Source organism: Ostrea edulis, chromosome 9 (genome assembly GCF_947568905.1).
Source record: "Ostrea edulis chromosome 9, xbOstEdul1.1, whole genome shotgun sequence".
Classification (NCBI taxonomy): Eukaryota; Metazoa; Mollusca; class Bivalvia; order Ostreida; family Ostreidae; genus Ostrea; species Ostrea edulis.
In genome coordinates, this window is record NC_079172.1 from 58,187,475 (window position 1) to 58,208,476 (window position 21,002).

The following is a 21,002-nucleotide window of genomic DNA, read 5'->3' on the forward strand; positions in this document are numbered from 1 at the left end:
ATTGACTTTTAAATGAAGAGCGTTTGGCGAGGTTTGACCTGACCGTGGTACGAGCAGGACTCGAACTCATATGTATATATACACCGGACATTGAGGCAATTTTTCACATTTGGAGATATATATATATATATAATATATATATATATATATATATATATATGAAGCACAGAAATTTCACTTTATTTGGATACCCACTCCCGCCCCTACCCGGGGTTGAACTCACGACCTGCGGAACTAAATCTCCTATCAGATGTAACCAGCGCGCTAGACCGCTCGACCATCTAGGCAAGTCAAAACTTGCTTTCGATGACGATGGAATTCTCGCCACGCTGTCACACGCTACACGGTCATTGAGAATGGAAATGGGATACAGTTATTTAACGTACATTTAAGAGGATCATACATGATACACATTGCACTCGATATATATATATATATATATATATATATATATATATATATATATATATATATATCCGACACCTGTGCAGTTGCAGTCCCTGAAGGGATATCAAACAAACAAACATAGGAGACTATTAGCTGTATACACTGTATAACCAAATACATTTGAATTTATTCTTTAAGTTTTATTGTGAAGAGCGTAGATTTAACACATGCATTATTATGCATTCCAACTCGCGTCATATTCATAGTCGTTCATGCAAAGACAAGAGAATGTAGCAGGTATAAGCTAATATCGGTCTACAAAACATTGTAAAAGTGTAAAAACATGAGAAAAATTAATATTGCACAAATAAAATCCTCGATGTTAACGAAGACTAAAAACAATCCAAATTTTGCACCAATGCTATTTCTATCCCACTCCATGAAACACTGAAATGAGAATTAAGCGCTGTCTGTATAGGAATTCCCCTCACTGTGTTAATCGTTGTTTGTTTGTTTCATCTTCAATGTAACTAAGACTGATGTAACCATGCTAACTGAGACTGATAGAAAAAACTCTTGAGAAATCTTGATCTCTTGTCGAAGCCGCAAACACAACCTCCTCGAATTTTCTGTGTGTAGGCAGTCCATCGGAATGTTGCATTTTCATGTTTATAGAATGTCATGTGATTGAAGGATTCATAACAGCTACCATGCTCTGTAAGTGAAGAAAATGCGTTATACCAACCAATCAAATGACGGATATTATTCTTTATTGCTGAAGACATACGTCTTATGGCATACATGTTTACAAAAATAATAAACAAGTTAACAATTGTATAGTATGGCATGGCATGACATTATATGGTATGTTACACAATACTGATGTGAATTTATAGACAGAGAATGCTATATAAGTAAATCATTATAAATGATACATGATTGCTTCCATGCTCTGTAAGTGAAGAAAATGCGTTATAGAAAAGAATCAAATGATATATGACCAGTTTAAATGACATCAGCTATCTTGACAATGCCGGATATATTTATTGTAATAGTGCTATTTTATATTTGTGATAATGAATTTTCATAATTCATAAAGTAATATATGTAGAAAAGAAGAAAAATGTATATACATACAGAGATATTAATTATTGTTTGAATCAATCGTAACTGTAAAATATATTTACGTGGCATATTTGCCGGTGGATTGTCTTCATTAGGATTCTTATGGTAGTTTAAACAAGAGAAGTCCGGTCCTTGACATAAAGTCTCGGTGATGTATCGAGGCCAACGGTCTACTCCGAGGTCTGTGGTGACGACACAGGAGTTGCACATGTACACCAGCCCGTCTGAACGGTTACTTCCTTTAGAGAAACACTCCTGTTCTGATAGACAAAGTGAAAGTTTCTGATGAGTTTTTTTGTTGTCACATACAATATACAAGCAGTTGATAATTGAATAAAATTCTGAAGATGGGCCACAAAGTCAGGCCGAATGCGCACAGAGGGACCTTTAAGACTACATAAAATTGTCTCAAATTGGCCAAACTTGCCCATTTTGTATTTCAAGGTATTCGATAATTATCAGTTTATTAATTAATAACTTTTGTATATCATAATGTTTCATTTAATGTCGTTTAAAATGTCTACATACCAATAAAAGTATTAAAATGAATACACACAGACACACACACACACACACACACAGACACACACACACACACACACATACACACACACACACACACACAGACACAGACACACACACACACACACACAGAGAGAGAGAGAGAGAAACAAATTAATATATAAGTTTTTGGCATTGAATGGGTCAACTCTCTTTGTTTTAATTGATGGATTGAAAGAGTTAAATTTTCCCCACTTTTTGCAATCTAAGCATTGGAGTCAAGACCCACTATATATATATATATATAAAAATAAACAATAAAATTTCCCCATGATTTGATGCTTACTATATATAAAAAAACTTTCTAAGTCTATATTAGCACATATATATTTTCTATAAGTCCTCATAGGGTAGTCGGTTAAAACATTTGCAGCAAATCTCTATTGTATAATCGTTGATGGTTAGAATATTGTTCTGAGAATATTTCTCCTTAAAAATATTTTAAGTTTTGAAAAAAGTTTTATTAGGTAAGTTACATTGTAACTTTTTTTCACATATTAATTTTCTAAAAACATTCCTACATTTATTATGTCTATTTTACATTTTGTTTAAAATTGTATCAAGGCATCGCAACAGTGCCCTTTACAATCTGTGGATAAAGTACTAAGCCAACAGTGTGTTTGGTACTGTCAATGCACATCTTGGCGCTCGCACTGTAGGGTGCATGTTGCGCCTACATCTGCAGCGCGATGTGATATATCGGAGTACTCTCGCCATTAGCGCATTTATTATATTCAGTGCCGTGAAACAACTATTCATTTCAAACAGCGTATTCGAGACCGATTCTAAGGAATTATTTAAATTATCTAGAATAAACAAACCCAATCACATTTTAAATATTGTGTTGATTTGATACATTTCTTGCACGAAGCTTGGCGTCTTGTTTTGGTAGAGCTTTACTAAACATAGCGCATGTACATCGACATGGAATTAAAATACCCGGTCAACTTCGCACGCCCATCTTCTTTAAGTCCAAACTTATTTTCGCCCTAATAATACATGATCATGAAATTGTAATGAGATATATAAGAATTTTGAAAATACATAAGTAAATGAACACTGCATACTTACATACATCACGGATTAAGCGCTGTAGCGCAGTAAAGTAAATGAACACTGCATACTTACATACATCATGGATTAAGCGCTGTAGCGCAGTAAAGTAAATGAACACTGCATACTTACATACATCATGGATTAAGCGCTGTAGCGCAGTAAAGTAAATGAACACTGCATACTTACATACATCATGGATTAAGCGCTGTAGCGCAGTAAAGTAAATGAACACTGCATACTTACATACATCATGGATAAACCGCTGTAGCGCAGAAAAGTAAATGAACACTGCATACTTGCATACATCATGGATTAAGCGCTGTAGCGCAGTAAAGTAAATGAACACTGCATACTTACATACATCATGGATTAACCGCTGTAGCGCAGTAAAGTAAATGAACACTGCATACTTACATACATCATGGATTAAGCGCTGTAGCGCAGTAAACCGGAGTGAAGCGTTGCAGTTCATACCCTCTTGTATTTTCAAAACTAAAATTCATTTCTTATATCTACATTCTACTTTCACTTATGTCGGAATACTCAGCCGCATTTTGTTTATTGAGATGTATACGCCCATTGTTCACAACTTCAACGCATTCATGAGGAAATGCCCATCATTACAAGGCAACGCATTGATTGGGAACGTAAATATCTTACTTTACTCGCTCCATTATGAGTTCATGTATTATCTAATACATCAAACAGCGATATAACGCTCGGTTCACTGTAAGATTCTGCTTTTAGTGAAAGCATGGGAGTTTGATGAAGTTTATTGATTCATTCAAATCCAGTTGTTATCTTAAACGGATTTTTGAAAAGAGAATTAAAAACTTGTGTATTTAAAAAGAGCAAATCGTTTTTTGTTTTGTTTTTTTTTTACTTTCGAATTCGAATATAAATCCATAATGAGATCCAATTATTTTAAACAATATTCTAAAATATTCAAAGAAATACGAAAGGGCTGAACATCAGCTAAACTGCCCAGCATAAACTGCCCAGCGTGCAAACCCTCTCATTAACTGCCCAGCATATAAGTCCTCTCATTAACTGCCCAACATATAAGCCCTCTCATTAACTGCATAATCGTTGATGACAATAACTATAAAATCAATATCTAGGCGATATGTGTATTTCTATCAGAAATTTACAACAGGAAGAATCTAACTTACCTTTTTGAACAAAACACATGATATTAGCAATGTTTAGAACGAGCGTCAGTGAAAGTAACCTCATTTTCTCCTCCTTTAGGGTTCTGCAATTCATAACAAGAAAACGATGAAGGTTGAACAAGATTTGTTCAATTCGTTAGTGGAATTCTGTGTAAAAACACCATTACAGATTTAAAACCCATGCTCTTACCTAAGCGCACGTTTGATAGTGGACCCGCTGATATCGACAGTGAAAGCTATATACACGAATATATACATGTACATATATTCCTGGTTACCGTAATGTCGACGTAGACCGCACCGGAAAATGCAGAAAATTACAAGCTAGGTCAAGTTCTCCGTGTGCATCACCATGACACCTAACAGAAAATTCTCAACAATACCCGCTCAAGTTTATAACTTTCCCCCGACTTCCGGGAATATGTTTATCTTTGTTTCTGTGAGTGGGAAGAGAAAACATGAAAACAGCGCTTAACCTCGAGATAGTTCCTAACAGTAATCCCCCGTTAGTGTCAAGCTTATAGACACATTTGATATTTTAATCGTGTCTTCAACATGTTTGATTCAAGTTAGGTTCATTTGTCTACTCATCGACTACGCAAATGAGTTCCTGTCTGCTTTTTCAGCAATATTAGCTGTCATGGTGGTGTCAGGGATTTTTTATTTTTTTTTTTAATTATTTTTGTAATATTGTGATTTACTATTTCAATGACAAAAAAAGTTTTTTTAAGCTTTTGTTCTTAATACAATATTTGTGTTCGATCTAAAAAAAAAAAAAAAAAAAAAAAAAAAAAAAACATAATTAGAGGGTGGGCATTGTCTTCCCAAACAAGAATTCATTTATAATTTATACTCAACAGAACCGAAACCGTTATTTTGATAAAATCTTAAACTTAATTTAATGTAATTTCATTGATAATAAGGTTAAAGTTACAAATAAACTATGATAATAGCACTTTTTTTACGCATTGAATGCTTACGATATATTTACTAATGTTTTCAATACTTGTACTATCAGGATCAACAAATTCTTTCCTTCATCACAATTCCGAATAAAATATCTTCCTTTTGTTTTCAGCGGAAGTATTTTGCCAATATATTCGGCATAAATTGATTAAATAAATGATCCATGTGGAGTAAAAAGCAAACATCATCTTTATTCTAATAAGTCCATACAAAGAGGAAAAGTTTAAGTTTGGACCTCTTTCAACAGAGCCAGACAAAATTGGTCTATTTGTAAAAAAAAAAAAACCAACAAACTCATATCTGGTCACGACCGTCCCTATTGAATGCTACCTTAGTCCTGCATTGTACCATCGCAGAAAGAGACAAATCTGCCACGTGGACATGGGAAATGTACAGTACCCGGTTTTGCGTAGGATGTAAACATCCGGGATATTTGCTTTCTACAAAATGTTATCAAATACCACAGACACTTAGAATCGTGTAATTCAAACATATATCCGTTTTAAAAAAAAAACCTGTTATTAGTTGAAAAAGGTGTATTTATCCCCAGACTAAGAAAAGAAAATCAATTATTAGAAGTCTATCATATTCACCTTTACATACCTTCTACTTAAATAGAAATAGATAGTTTGAGAGAATCATAACGTCATAAATGATCGTCAGTGTGTGTGCTGGGCTCGCCCTGAATGTCCAATTCCGAACGATATATCCTTAAAGAAACTATTTTAGTGCCTGTCAAAGAAGACAGTGGTTAATGCGTGGGACGCGGGGCAGAACTCGGATATAATCATCCTTAAAGAGGTTCTACCGAGACTCTTTTGTAAATGAATAAAAAGATATATGCCGATATTCATAACTATGACAAAATATTTTAGACAAGATTCCCATGGTCCAAATCGGTCACCGGAGCAGTTGATTTTTTTAACAATGCAAAACATCAAATCCTAATTCGGGCGTTCGCCTAGCCAAAAGTATGCAACACTTTTTAAAACTCTCTGATGAGACTGTCAAGACCCAATGGAAACATATACATGTATCAAATTTTCAAGAGAGATTTTGTTGCATTTTATTTGTAAGTTTTTATAGTTTGATTTCTATCTTATTTTTATTTGTTTATTTTATGTTGGTTTTTTTTTTTTTTTTTTTTAATTTTAAGGCTTTATCATTCAAAAATGACATATCGCAATCCCCGTTTGCTTAGATTTAACTGTAGTAAAACATTTTAAGGACATCTGACGTAGATCACACATTGGCGATGAAACTGTAGTAAGGACATCTGACGTAGATCACACATTGGCGATGAAACTGTAGTAAGGACCTCTGACGTAGATCACACATTGACGATGTAACTGTAGTAAGGACCTCTGACGTAGATCACACATTGGCGATGTAACTATAGTAAGGACCTCTGACGTAGATCACACATTGGCGATGTAACTGTAGTAAGGACATCTGACGTATATCACACATTGGCGATGTAACTGTAGTAAGGACCTCTGACGTAGATCACACATTGGCGATGTAACTGTAGTAAGGACCTCTGACGTAGATCACACATTGGCGATGTAACTGTAGTAAGGACCTCTGACGTAGATCACACATTGGCGATGTAACTGTAGTAAGGACATCTGACGTAGATCACACATTGGCGATGTAACTGTAGTAAGGACATCTGACGTAGATCACACATTGGCGATGTAACTGTAGTAAGGACCTCTGACGTAGATCACACATTGGCGATGTAACTGTAGTAAGGACCTCTGACGTAGATCACACATTGGCGATGTAACTGTAGTAAGGACATCTGACGTAGATCACACATTGGCGATGTAACTTTAGTAAGGACCTCTGACGTAGATCACACATTGGCGATGTAACTGTAGTAAGGACCTCTGACGTAGATCACACATTGGCGATGTAACTGTAGTAAGGACATCTGACGTAGATCACACATTGGCGATGTAACTGTAGTAAGGACATCTGACGTAGATCACACATTGGCGATGTAACTGTAGTAAGGACCTCTGACGTAGATCACACATTGGCGATGTAACTGTAGTAAGGACATCTGACGTAGATCACACATTGGCGATATAATTTTACTGTAGTAAGGACATCTGACGTAGATCACACATTGGCGATGTAACTGTAGTAAGGACCTCTGACGTAGATCACACATTGGCGATGTAACTGTAGTAAGGACATCTGACGTATATCACACATTGGCGATGTAACTGTAGTAAGGACCTCTGACGTAGATCACACATTGGCGATGTAACTGTAGTAAGGACCTCTGACGTAGATCACACATTGGCGATGTAACTGTAGTAAGGACCTCTGACGTAGATCACACATTGGCGATGTAACTGTAGTAAAGACATCTGACGTAGATCACACATTGGCGATGTAACTGTAGTAAAGACATCTGACGTAGATCACACATTGGCGATGTAACTGTAGTAAGGACATCTGACGTAGATCACACATTGGCGATGTAATTTTACTGTAGTAAGGACATCTGACGTAGATCACACATTGGCGATGTAACTGTAGTAAGGACCTCTGACGTAGATCACACATTGGCGATGTAACTGTAGTAAGGACATCTGACGTATATCACACATTGGCGATGTAACTGTAGTAAGGACCTCTGACGTAGATCACACATTGACGATGTAACTGTAGTAAGGACCTCTGACGTAGATCACACATTGGCGATGTAACTGTAGTAAGGACATCTGACGTAGATCACACATTGGCGATGTAACTGTAGTAAAGACATCTGACGTAGATCACACATTGGCGATGTAACTGTAGTAAAGACATCTGACGTAGATCACACATTGGCGATGTAACTGTAGTAAGGACATCTGACGTAGATCACACATTGGCGATGTAACTGTAGTAAGGACATCTGACGTAGATCACACATTGGCGATGACCCTGAGGAGATACATTCCAGAAAATGTACCATGGATACTCATAGTAATTGTAAATGTTTTCAGTGTGTGAATTTTATTGACCACCAAAATAATATAAACTCAAACCATTGAAGATATCTTTAATTTTTTGAAGATATCATCAATTCAATTATTGCGCTGTCTATCGGTCACTTCTGCCTATATCTCGATCGGGTAAACGGAGTCATCCGTAGTCAAAATCAGTGTGTAAAGTGATATAAACACATCCGACAATAACTGACCCAATGACAGGTTGTATTGGTAAATTAGACCATTATAACGACCATAAAATTAGTGAAATGCTAACTTTGAACGAGACTGTTGACACCCCTGTAACATCAACTTCTTTGTCAGTAGCTTCCCTCGATTTAAAAACTGACCATACGCAGAACAAGCTCTTGCGTATCGAATCAATTGAGAGACATAAACACCATCTGCAAGTGGTAATGGAATATTGCTAGATGAATATGGGAAATTGACGATGGAGAAGCTGAAGTCATCCTGTTTGTCATAAAGTTGATTTGTTAGTTTGACGTTAAAATCTATGTTCAATAAAATATCTAAATATGAAGCATGTGTCTAAGATTCTGTGGTGTCGTTTACTTGAGTTCACTGGGATATATAGATTTAACATACGAATGAAAATGGTTATTGTCTATAGATAAAATGTCATCAATATACATGTATTTAAATAAATGTCGAATGGAAGGTCATAGCAAGATATTTTTTTAATTCTCTTATAGATTGATTGATTGATTAAATATTGTTTAACGTCCCTCTCGAGAATCTTTCACTCATATGGAGACGTCACCACTGCCGGTGAAGGGCTGCAAATCTTAGGCCTATGCTCGGCGCTTACGGCCTTTGAGCAGGGAGGGATCTTTATCGTGCCACACCTGCTGTGACATGGGGCCTCGGTTTTTGCGGTCTCATCCGAAGGACCGCCCCATTTAGTCGCCTCTTACGACAAGCTAGGGTTACTGAGGACCTATTCTAACCCGGATCCCCTCGGGAATTCTCTTGTAGAAGCTTTTGTGTAGAAGCTTTTGAATAAATTCTGCCTCGTAAGAATATAAATACAGGGCAGCAAATAAAGCAGCTTAATTCGTGTCCTTGGGAATTCCAACAAACTGTTATGGGATTTAGGTCACCTAAAGCTCAGAAGGCTATTAGTCAAAATGATACCCATCGTCCGTCACACACACCCTTCCAAAGTCGTGGTGAAATCTTTCACTATTGTCTCTCTTCTTCAGATTTGGTCTATTTTTAACCAAGTGATATAATTAATATGTATACGGTGTGACCGTTGGACCGAGCGAAGAATGTAATGGTCATTGGAGAGTCCCAAGTGGTAATCATAATTCCGTTAAGTACGGTAGATTATGATTCATTTAAAAATATATATTTTTAATGAAATTTTCCTTGCGCTAAACACCCAGTAACATCTCAGTATTAAAGGGGTTTATATAGGGACAACAGTTTTACGGGATCCGCCTATTCATTGAACGCGGGAAATAAAACGCAAGGCGACGTAAACAGTGCATCGTGACGTCACATTTAGCCTCGACTTTTTTCTCGTTTTCAAAGCAAACAATTATAAACAACAATAATACAATGCGTATGCAATGAAAAAGGCCGTTAAAACTAAATAAAATTAACCAATGAATTCAAAATTGTAAAAAAGTAACCGTAATTTTATCGTATATTCTTATTCAAAGAAACTCATGAACTCGTTCATCTATTTAGTCGTATTACGGTTTTATATGTATTTATTTGCTAAAACCTGTTATAATGATAATTATACTATTCACTTTGAACAAACTGAGTGTTTAAATTACGAATTGCACGTCAGAGTTTTCTATTATTGGCATTCAAAATAAAACACGAATAACTGTTGAAGCAGGTAATGAAAAAATAAATGGCGGCGCCCATATGGATCACGAAAATTTCAGTGAACGTATATAGAGATTATCTCTTTTTCTTTTGCTGATTTTGACTTTTTTCTTTTACATACGTGTTACCTTTAGAGCCTTGCTTCGCGGACGGGCCTTCGGCCCGTCCGAGCTTCGCTCGGTATTATGCATGCACATATTCTAATGGTCCCTTGTGATGTGAGGGCATGCTAACTAGTCAATTAGTCTATCTTATCTCAAACTGACAGTATGGAATTTCAAAAGAATTTCAATGATTCTATTCTGTATTGAAATCCAATAGCTGATTCACAGGTTTTCAATACAAAATACAAACTTTGAAATTATTTTACCTTTAGTAAATTTTGCAAACTTTCAGGTTTTTGTATTTTTTTTTTTTTTTTTTTTTTTTTTTTTTTTTTTTTAGATATTTTCTTTTTCTTTTTTTTAAATTCACTTTTTTCGTGCGTTCTTCGCCAATATTGGTCAGAATGAGAATTTTCAAGAAATACCAGGCGTCATACACTTAGTCCAAATGACTAAATGTAGGAATTTTTTTTTTTAATTTGTAAAATATAAATTGGGAGGTGTGCTATTGTACAAAACATTTGCTATTTCACTCTTTATTTGATAAAAAGAGCTTCCGTAATAGTTAATACCCCCCTTCCGACTCAAGTTTCTAAATATTCTAAAAAAATTTAAGGCTCGCAAAGTGTCTCTTGAAAATTGAAAATTTATAAAATAGTAAAGATCATTTTCTTCAATTTTTAAAAAGAATTAATATGGTGTATCAATCTAATTAAAATTAGATGTTAGATCCGCTCACATACTCGCTGTTTGTGTAGAGAGTGTGTGAGCGGATCTAACATCTTTAATTAGATTGATGGGTGCATATGACTTGTACAAATCAATTTCTATAAATAATAACAATTTTATGCATTTATTTCCAAGTTTATAACAATTACAACTATCAAATTACGTCCCCTGGATTGTTGCTTCGTGGACAAAAATACTATCTGCTATATAATTTATGACGAACATGCAATAATTCCAAAGTCGATAAATATCTTTTATTCTTCTTTTTTAAAAAATAAAATTAGAAGTTATACATGTAGGAATAAGATGGTTTAGGGTGAGTAAAAAAAAAATCACCAAAATCTCTAAGGAACAAGAATTTGAGAGAGAGAGAGAGAGAGAGAGAGAGAGAGAGAGGGGGGGGGGTTCGCCCATTATACACTTTTTATAATTAGTTTATAATTAAATGCAAGTTTTTTGGCACCAGTGCTTTCAATGATCTGTCGAAATAAAATATACAAGGAAAATTAATAAAGTTCGAATATTGTAAATTTAAAAACAACCTGATATTCGGCCAAGGTGTTTCATACCATATCAGTAAAGCTGCGACGGAGCGATACAGCAAAGTTGATAATCTAAGAATGTCTTTTGAATCAAGACCTAAGACGTCTTTTATTATTAATGTAACCTATGCAAAAACTTGATTTTCTCGGAAGATAGTATATATATTTGTTTAAACAATCACTAGGATTGACCGATGCTGGTGTGCTTGGAATTAGTTTTATTTAATTGTAATGGCTATATATTATCACTAAAACGTTAACGTACTTTGGGATTTGTATATGTATTTGTTCATTGAAAACCTTTACATGGTAATCGTATTCCTAATTAATGTCTCTCTTTTCACTTTCTACCTATACATCAGAATGGTTTGCCGTTACGGAAATTAAGGGAAACGATGTTTATCAGCGAAGTCATTCGTACATGTACATGATTTACGATACATATTGGCAAAGTCTGGGTAACAAAAGTGGAGGGGCATGAAGTTTCTTCTGTTCTCCAACAAACTGGATGTTCTTAAGTTTTATATTCCCCTTTTCTGGCGTGGATAGACAACATTATTGTTGTCAGAAGACAACTCTATATGTATACCAGAATCCAATATATTGCTTGATCAACATAAAGTAATCATCACACACTGAATGCGCGTGTACTTTTATTCAGAATAAACACTTGTTCTTTTTCAAAAGTTCAGCACAGATAATCTACCGTTCATCCAAAGCTGACGAACTATTGATCAGAATTTGACCAGGAATGACATAGCTGCCCTCACGCGCCGCTTTATCACCGCCCGGGTTTCATAATCAAATCAATTCCTTGATATTTGTCCCAATGTAGACAACTTTGCATTAATGCCATTCAGTTTAATCTCACTCGTATTTGTGTAAACCTAAAACATTTCAGCCCGTGGTATGAAGGATATTTTCCCAATTACAGATCATTAAATAAGTATCGGCAGGATAAAGTTCCTATCGATCTGTCCATTTTGATTTAAAAGTTAAGATAGAGGCAGAAATAAATGTTTCCCGTCTTCATGAAAACTCAACATTTGCAATTTGTAATTTTAATGCAAGAGTACATTTTAATTGAAATTAGCGCCGGAATTCTTGTATTTTGTGCACTAAAACTTGTTTTCCTCACACATTGAGGATTGATAGAAAGAAGGCAGGTCTGACACCTAAAAGTGCACAAGCCCCTAAAATACTAGAAATGGTTAACTGAAAATTTTCTCTGGAAAGTCTCCGTAAAACTGCGTTTACGCGAGCGTTTGCTTTGCAACTGGAAGGCCCCGGGTTCAATTTTCAATCCCTCTAGGCGTGAGATGTGAAACTCAAATGAGAGAAATCCTTGATTTGTCAAAAAAGTGTACTTGTGGTTCTTAAGAAGATTTTCAAATGTTATCATTTACCTGTATTCCTATATATAAACTTTAATAGAACTCCTCTTGTGAGCCTTCAAATATACCAGGGGACGTGGTGTAAACAACCGAGAAACATTACACGAGTAATTAGTTTCAATTAATTAAGAAATGAACATATGAGGATATGAACTGCGAGGCTTCACGCCGGTATACATGAAGTGCGTTAAAACCACCAAAAGAAAGCCGTCTCTGAGTGTCAGACGAGTGTTAACTGGTCGACAGTAGGATTGTTACTATTTTTGTACTGTGTTGCCTGTTGAAGTTATACAGAGTTTCAGAAGCAGAATGGTGCTACCATTGTAATACACATGTAAGCCCGATGCCGATTCTACACGACGTTGACACACGTGTTTCTGAATTTAATGAACTTGCTTACGTCACAATTTCAGCCTTAAGGTTATGGATTCTACTGTTTTAAATGTTAAGGAGTAATGAAGAATCCTAATAATATATTTCATCCATTTTATTGCTAGTATACGAGTCATACAGTCCCACCCTAACCACCAAATTTCTTTTCCTAGGGGCATGAATGTCAGGATTATCCGTACTGCCTGCTAGAATTGTACACATTGCATAACTTTTTGAAGTTTTCAGCTTCCAAGGACAACGAAAATCACAATTTCTGTTGTCCTTATCCTTTAGATGCTAATTCAGATCGTTTGATTAGATATACAGGTATTCGGAGGAACCTCAAAATCTAATTCTGAAATCCGCTATTATTTTTCAAATAAATTTTTATGACGTTCGTTTACTGTTCCATGGTTTTTGAAATGTTCTCTTCAATTTCTTTGTTCATAGGGAGTTCATGGCAGTTTGTTCGAAAAGGGATTTTAAAAAAAAAAAGAGTCTAGATTTAATACTCCTATGATGACAGTGTATTAAATACATCAATCTATAGCGTTAAATATATTGACGGAAAATTAAAAAAATATTTTTTTCTCTCGATTCAACACATTTATTCAATTCTTTTAGTCAGGATTTTTACAAGTGTCCCTACATCTCAACCTGAGCAACGGGTATGGGGACTCATTGTTATTTACAGAAACACCCACTTTCACACTTATGATAGACAGTAGATAGAAGTAAAGAGAAAAAAGATAGAGGGGAAAATTACTCTGCCTGCTGAACAAAAACATAGAAATAAGGGGGGAAATAATTTTTAAAAATTGCCAACATAGGCTATGTTGTTTTGTTCACCCTGTGTACAATCTAAAGGTCTTAGAATTTTTGTCACAAAATCGGTACAAATATATAATCATGTACAAATTACATTGCTGATGTAGAATCCATGCCTATATTCTTCTTATACATGCACAATGTGATATAAAGTCATTCATTCAGTGTTTTAAACAATATCCATTTTTCCTCAATTTGTTCTATACAGTCCTTTCCAACAACTATATGTCTTTCAATGTGATATACTGTACATTGTCCATATATTCTTAGATTTTAATAGAAGCAGTGGGCTTTCTTTACACCGAGAAGAATATATAATAATGTTTCAAATGAAAATTTATGATATTAATTGATTCATTCTCTGAACAGCCAAGTAAAAATGCTTTCTTATCTGTGACAATATTAAACGTAAAAGATAAAAAAAAAACAACAACACCCATGTATAAAACATAATAAAACATGCATAAAACATTCTGCACTTTTTCACACTCCTATAAAATGTGCTCTAATGTTTCTTTTTCTCTAACACAGAAACTACACGTCATGATTAATTAGTTCAATTTCCCCCCCAAAAAAGTATCTGTAGTTAATATTCTTTGGTTTATTCTATATTGTAACCACTGTATTTTTTTTATGATTTGTAAATTTAATAACATTTAAATTGATTTTTTTTCCATTCTTGGTTTGTAATTGAAAATTTTTCGTTCAATTTCTTTAGACCTGTTGGTGCTTGAACACCACTGTGATTAAAAATCTTGTATATTTTCTTATTCCCAGTATTAGCAAAGGCAAGTAGTAGAATATGTACTGGAAATATCTTTGACAAAATAGGAAATACAAATTATTAGCTGACACTTGCGTGTATGTTGACTTGCAATTATTTGAAGATATCACCAATTGAATTATTGCGCGTCACCAATTGAATTATTGCATGCAATAATTGAATTGATGCGCACATCAAATAAATCATTGCTCTCATCTATTCAATTATTGCGCGCAGTATTTGAATTAATGCACGCATCACATTCAATTATTGCTCTCATCAATTCAGTGGAATCATTGCGCTTAAAAATTTGATTTGGCGCTGAGTGTTAGTTTACATGGGTGTAACATGAAAAGAGAAGTAACTCATGTATACTTTATCGCCCCCTGAGGGAGCGAGTATTGTTGAACAAAGTGAGAGCATCTGAACAATTTTACGAAAATGGTGATATGGTAAACTACAAGTGCGAGGGCAGAGATAGATGGCTTGGACCAGGTAAAGTTATGTTTCAAGATGGCAAGGTTATTTTTGTACGTCATGGTGGGATTTTTGTCTGAGTGTCGTCCAACAGACTACAAAAACTATCAGAGGATTGTATACAAACAGAAGAGAAAGTTACAGAGTCTGAAAACACCAATATGGAGAAGACACAACAACCAAGAAAAGCAAAGAGTGCAGTCTCTCGATACCTGATGGAAAGCGAAATAAGCCACAGTCCAGTTTCACTAACTCAAAGCAATATCGCACTGAAAGCACATGACACCATTCAATACAAGATGGGTTCAGAGGATGATAACTGGATAAAAGTTACAATCCTGGGCAGAGCAGGTAAAGCAACAAGAAATAACAGAAATTGGTATCATGTACAGGTTTTTTTTTTTTAGAGCAAAGAAAAAATAAGCATAGACCTAGGCAGATTCCCTTGGAAAAGAATCAACCAAATGAGTGTGCACTCTATACCACATATGAAAATAGAAGTTGTGACAATATAGCCTTAGCAACTCAAAATGAACTAGAAAAACCTCAAAGCCTTTGACAAGTACACTAAAGTTGAAGATGAAGGACAGAATAGATTGTCAATGAGATGAGTCATCACTTCAAAGGAAGGACAAGTAAGAGCAAGACTTGTTGCACGTGGATTTGAGGAAGAATTTTGTATCCCTAGAGACAGTCCTACAGTCGGAAAAGGTGGTCTGAAGATATTTTTGACAATAACAGCAAGTAAATTATGGGATGTCAAAACCACAGACATAAAATTGGCCTTCTTAAAAGGAAAAACACTTGACAGAGATATTTATCTTCAGCCTTCAAAGGAAAGTATCACACCTGCTGGAACAATGTGGAAGTTGAAACACTGCTTATATGGACTAAAAGATGGTGCGAGACAGGTTTATTTAAGCGTCAAAGAAGAACTTGGTTTGAGCAATGCAGTGTGGACCCAGCTCTATAGTGTTATAGAAAAGACAGGAAGATTCATAGAATTATCTGCTCTCATGTTGATGATTTTCTCCATGCTGGGGATGAAGATTTTGAGAGACAGATTTGCAACTTTCGAGAGATTTTTTGCAGGAAAAATAGCTGAATGCAAATTTCAGTACATTGGCTTCTATGTAAAGCAAGATCAAGAGGGGCAGTATTGAATCACACCAATTACATGGAAAAAGTACAAAGTGTAGAGATTGATATCGCAGCTTTGACAGAATCAGTCCTGAAAGGGGCAGTACGGAAAATGCAGTGGTATTCTGGACACACACACAAAAAAAAAAAACCAGTTAGCAAACTGCTTGACAAAGGCAGGGACAGATGGTTTGATTCTACAAAAAGGACAGATGTTGCCAGACTTTGTACTTTAAAGTGACAGCGTTACCGTTAATTTTGGAACTAGACAAACTTTAATTAAATCTGAACTTTTATTCTATTTTGGTTAGGTTCAAATAAGCCTTAAAATTAATATTAGTTTAAATGTGTGTAACACGGAAAGAGAAGTAACTCTTGTATACTTTATATCCCGCTTAGGGAACTTTTTATATTGTTTATCTCCCCCTAAGGGATCTCTTCATATTATAAGTCTAATAGAGTGTTTGGGATGCTGAATAAAGCATGGTCTAACACTCGGTATAAATGATTTGATGATATCTTTAATTAAACTCAAGATATCTTAAAAGTATTAATAGCTCGAAATATGAAAATTTTACTTTGTTGTAAAAATATGTTGTTATGACAGTTTTGTATGTAACTTTAACCATAGTCATTGATAAAATTAAAATAAGTTTAAGATTTCATCAAAATAAAGATTTCGGTTCTATTGAATATAGAGCATTATGTAGAAATCAATTTTTGTACGAGAAGACAATAATGTAATTTTGCTTCATTCAGAGCCTCTGGGTAGATTTACAACAGAAATATTTATTAAAAAAAGTTTATGAATCTTATTTTTATGTTCCCCAAATAAAGTTTGGGAACATTGTTTTTACTCGGTTTCTTATTTCTCCGGTACTTTTTTGTCCGGGAGTGTTCTCAGAAACTACACGAGGGATCGATATGAAACTTTCCAGGATGATAGTGCAGCATCTGTAGATGTGCAGAACGATAGTCATTTTGTATGCACGCGCATTGCAAATTTGGTACAAAATATTCGAAATCAGAATACACAAGGGATCCACATGAAACCTTAATGGGATGATAGTATATCATTTGTAGATGTGCAAAATGATAGTCATTTTGTCTGCATCACATTTTTTTGTACACTAACTTTGCAATCAATCTAACTTTTTGTTGTTCATTGAAATGGTTTGATATTCATATCGTACATGTAGGTAGATATTGAGACCCTTAACTGATTTGCATGGTCAAAATTACCAATCTGCTCGTGCGCTTCTTTTTGATTGGATAATCTGTAACTCTGAAGCGAATGAGTTGATATTCACAGCATAGGTAGATAGTATGTGTATCTATATACATGTGTTGGTGTAATAAAAAATGCCAACGCAAATGTTCATCATCTTAAGGACGATAACGTTTTTGTTTTTCATTAAGTTCTTTTGATGTTGCGGTTTTAGGTGTGTCTTAGTACTCCTTACAAATTGCTGTGGTTAAAATTACTGCTCAGCACGTGCATGAACGTGTTCTGATTTTAAAATCACTATAACTTTCTTACAATTAGAGCTAGTTTTTTTCTGTGATTGTTATAGTAAATCACAATTTTGTAGCGAAAATGTTAGCTAGTGTTGCTTTAATGGGATACATTGTTCACAGTACAGCACGATTTATTCCCCCCTGAATACAGGAGGCGCACAACACACTGGGGCCCTCAAGTGATTACATCATTAAAAGGAATATATAATAGAGAATGTACTATTTCTGATTGTAATTAAGTGCCAATTGCGGATTTTTGTAGAAATTTTGTAATTACTGACAAATGATATGACTATACGAAATTCTTAGTCATTCATTATATCAATGTGTCGCGTATGGGATTTATTTTCGCAGTCCTCGGAATCTTTAGATCAGGTTAAGGATGTCTTTAGCATGTCAGCAATTCTTCATTATTTTTATCAATATTTTCGACGAGCAAGAGAGAGAGAGAGAGAGGGGGGGGGGTAGGGGTTGCCCTTTTCTTCCAACAATGTACTTCAATGTTAAGTTGGTTATTCTAACAAGCAAGGTTGTCCCCTTTTAAAGCGCTAATCGCATGCGCTTGATTATATACATGTAGTAGTATTGAAAATTAGTGGAATTAAAAAAATATTAATACACAATTTACTCATGAAAGTTTTGGTATTTTAAAATTGCATCATAATTAGGACAAAATTAAGCACCCCTCCCGGATCGTTATTTTATTTAACGAAATGTATATTCTAAAAAGTGTTCGTAAAATCGAAGAAACTAAACCTTGTTATTATCAGAGATATGATACAGCCTGTTAAAACTCAGTCCACAAAATAGACTGTGGTACGTTAACCTTTACAATACCCCATTTGTTACTACCGTTTTATCTTAAGCTTAAGACCCCATCGGTAAGCAAGCCCCCTGCTTGCGCTGTAAGGGCAGTAACTGTGCGTAGTAATTCAATTGATGACATCAATTCATGTTTTAAGAGGTCAACAATTCAATTATAGTGCGCATTAATTCAGCAAAAATAACTATTGCCATCAACAAATCAATTAATGCACGCAATAATTCAGAATTTAAGATATCATTAATCATTTGAAGAGATCTTTAATTGAATTGCATCGAGTGAATTGATCTCTTCAATTATTTGAGTTTATGTGAATTTGGAGCTCCATAGAAAGCCATCCGAAATCAAGCCCGACATATGTATGGCACTGTTCCAGTGAATTGAACTCTTCCCTCGAAATGTAATGCAACATGATAGAAAATAATACAGTACTGCCTTGTTGCAGTAAAACAATCCATGTATTTCAAACTTAAGTCATTCATACCACAGGCAGTTGAATCGCTGGAGTACTCTCTCATAGTAAATTCGACCCCCAGCGATGCAGTTGCCTGTGATTCCTACAGTCAATGAATTCCCCGTATCGCTTAAAGGACATGAACACTATTTGAGCTGAGAATTTTCCAATTTTATTTTCCATTTATAAAGTTTAGAATGTTTCACTAAGGTATTTCTAGTGGTCATCCAAAAATCGAAATGTCGATATACATGGTGGATAAGCAGATTAATCGGAATGTCGATATACATGGATCCAGTTGCACGAACGTTAGTTAAATTAACTTCGAGTTAAGTCCGTAACTAATAGTTAAATTTTAAACTGTTAGTTAGCTAATAGATAGTTAAAATTGAGTTGCACGAAAAGTTATTAACTCCTAATTAACTAACTATTATTTAACAGAGAAAACTCTGTTAAACTTTCGTTAAATCCGTCTGCACGTGCATTTTACCTTCCCTACTGAAAAAAAAAGATGGCCACTATTTTAAAGAAGAGCAGAAGTTGTAATTGGAGCCTAGCAGAGATAAGCGCGCTGACGGATTTTGTTGAAAAAAATGAACATATTTTAAAGGCCAAGCATTCGAATCTAATAACTAACGCTAAGAAAAACGCAAAATGGCAGGAGCTGACCGAAAACTTCAATGCAATGGGTGTGCAGAGGAGGACAGTAGATCAGGTCAAGTTTAAGTGGGGGAATTTGCAGCAGGGGGCAAAGAAGACCTTCAGCGAAGCGAAGAAGTCGTTGAAGATGACAGGTGGAGGCCCCCCGCCTAAGCCACCGACTGCCGCTGAGGAGAAAATCATCGGAATGATGAAAGACAGGCCAAACTTCAGTGGCATTGTCGGTGGCTTCGAGTCGTCAATGCCACCCCCTGCAGGTACATATATATACATTGTAATACCGTAATATACGCATTCGTGGCCTATGTATGACTTTATGCAATTAAACTCTTAATTATTATATAATAATTCTTATATATGAAGCACTGAAATTGCATTTAATATTATTTACAAGTTCATTTTATAAGAATGTTGACAGTCTATCTTCTATTTACGTTGTCGTTTGACAAAACACACACAAACTGATGACGTCATATAAAGAGCATGGAGGTGCCATTTAGGGCCTAATGTATTTTCAGAGCTAATTATAACACAAACTTAAATTTTCTTGCATCAAATGTGAATATAAATATATATATCGATATTAAACTAAGAGTACTTACGGTAGTGAGACTGGTATCATACATGTATGCATAGCCCCTTTATAAACCTGCAAGGCTCTGTAAAACCCCTTTCACTGCATTGAGACTTGAGAGCTGTGTAATAGTCTAGTATGTTGTTAGAAAAATCCAGTTATTTCATTCACAAACGAAATAAACATTCTGTCTGCTACATTTCCGAATGAATTCTCGATGAGATCAACCTTCAAAGGTCTTTAACTCGCTTCAGACTAGGCCTACACTGTGCAAGTAAACAGCTCATCATCACCACACATATTACAAAATTGTGACGTCATTTATATCGACCACCTTGCATTCCGGCATCAGACATTTTTGTAAGGGGGGGGGGGCAAGGTTTATTTTCTTTAATTTCCGTTAATTTTAAACGTATGATAAAGTTTAGTCATTTTCATAGAAAGATATCTTGACCCCCCCCCCCCCTTGACAGTATAAGTGATTGCAAGCTTGAACAACTGATG

The 21,002-nt window shown here is 35.1% G+C and overlaps 1 protein-coding gene across 1 annotated transcript; it reads right to left on the reverse strand.

Annotated features, from left to right (window-relative positions):
• Positions 1–566: 566 nt before the first annotated feature.
• Positions 567–4,690, reverse strand: LOC125658931 (uncharacterized). Its single transcript, XM_048890393.2, has 4 exons — positions 4,492–4,690; positions 4,302–4,384; positions 1,575–1,772; positions 567–1,102 (listed from the first exon to the last, which is right to left on the reverse strand). Exons 1-4 carry the CDS (start codon positions 4,563–4,565, stop codon positions 918–920), a joined length of 540 nt encoding a protein of 179 aa, XP_048746350.2. The 5' UTR covers positions 4,566–4,690; the 3' UTR covers positions 567–917.
• Positions 4,691–21,002: the final 16,312 nt, after the last annotated feature.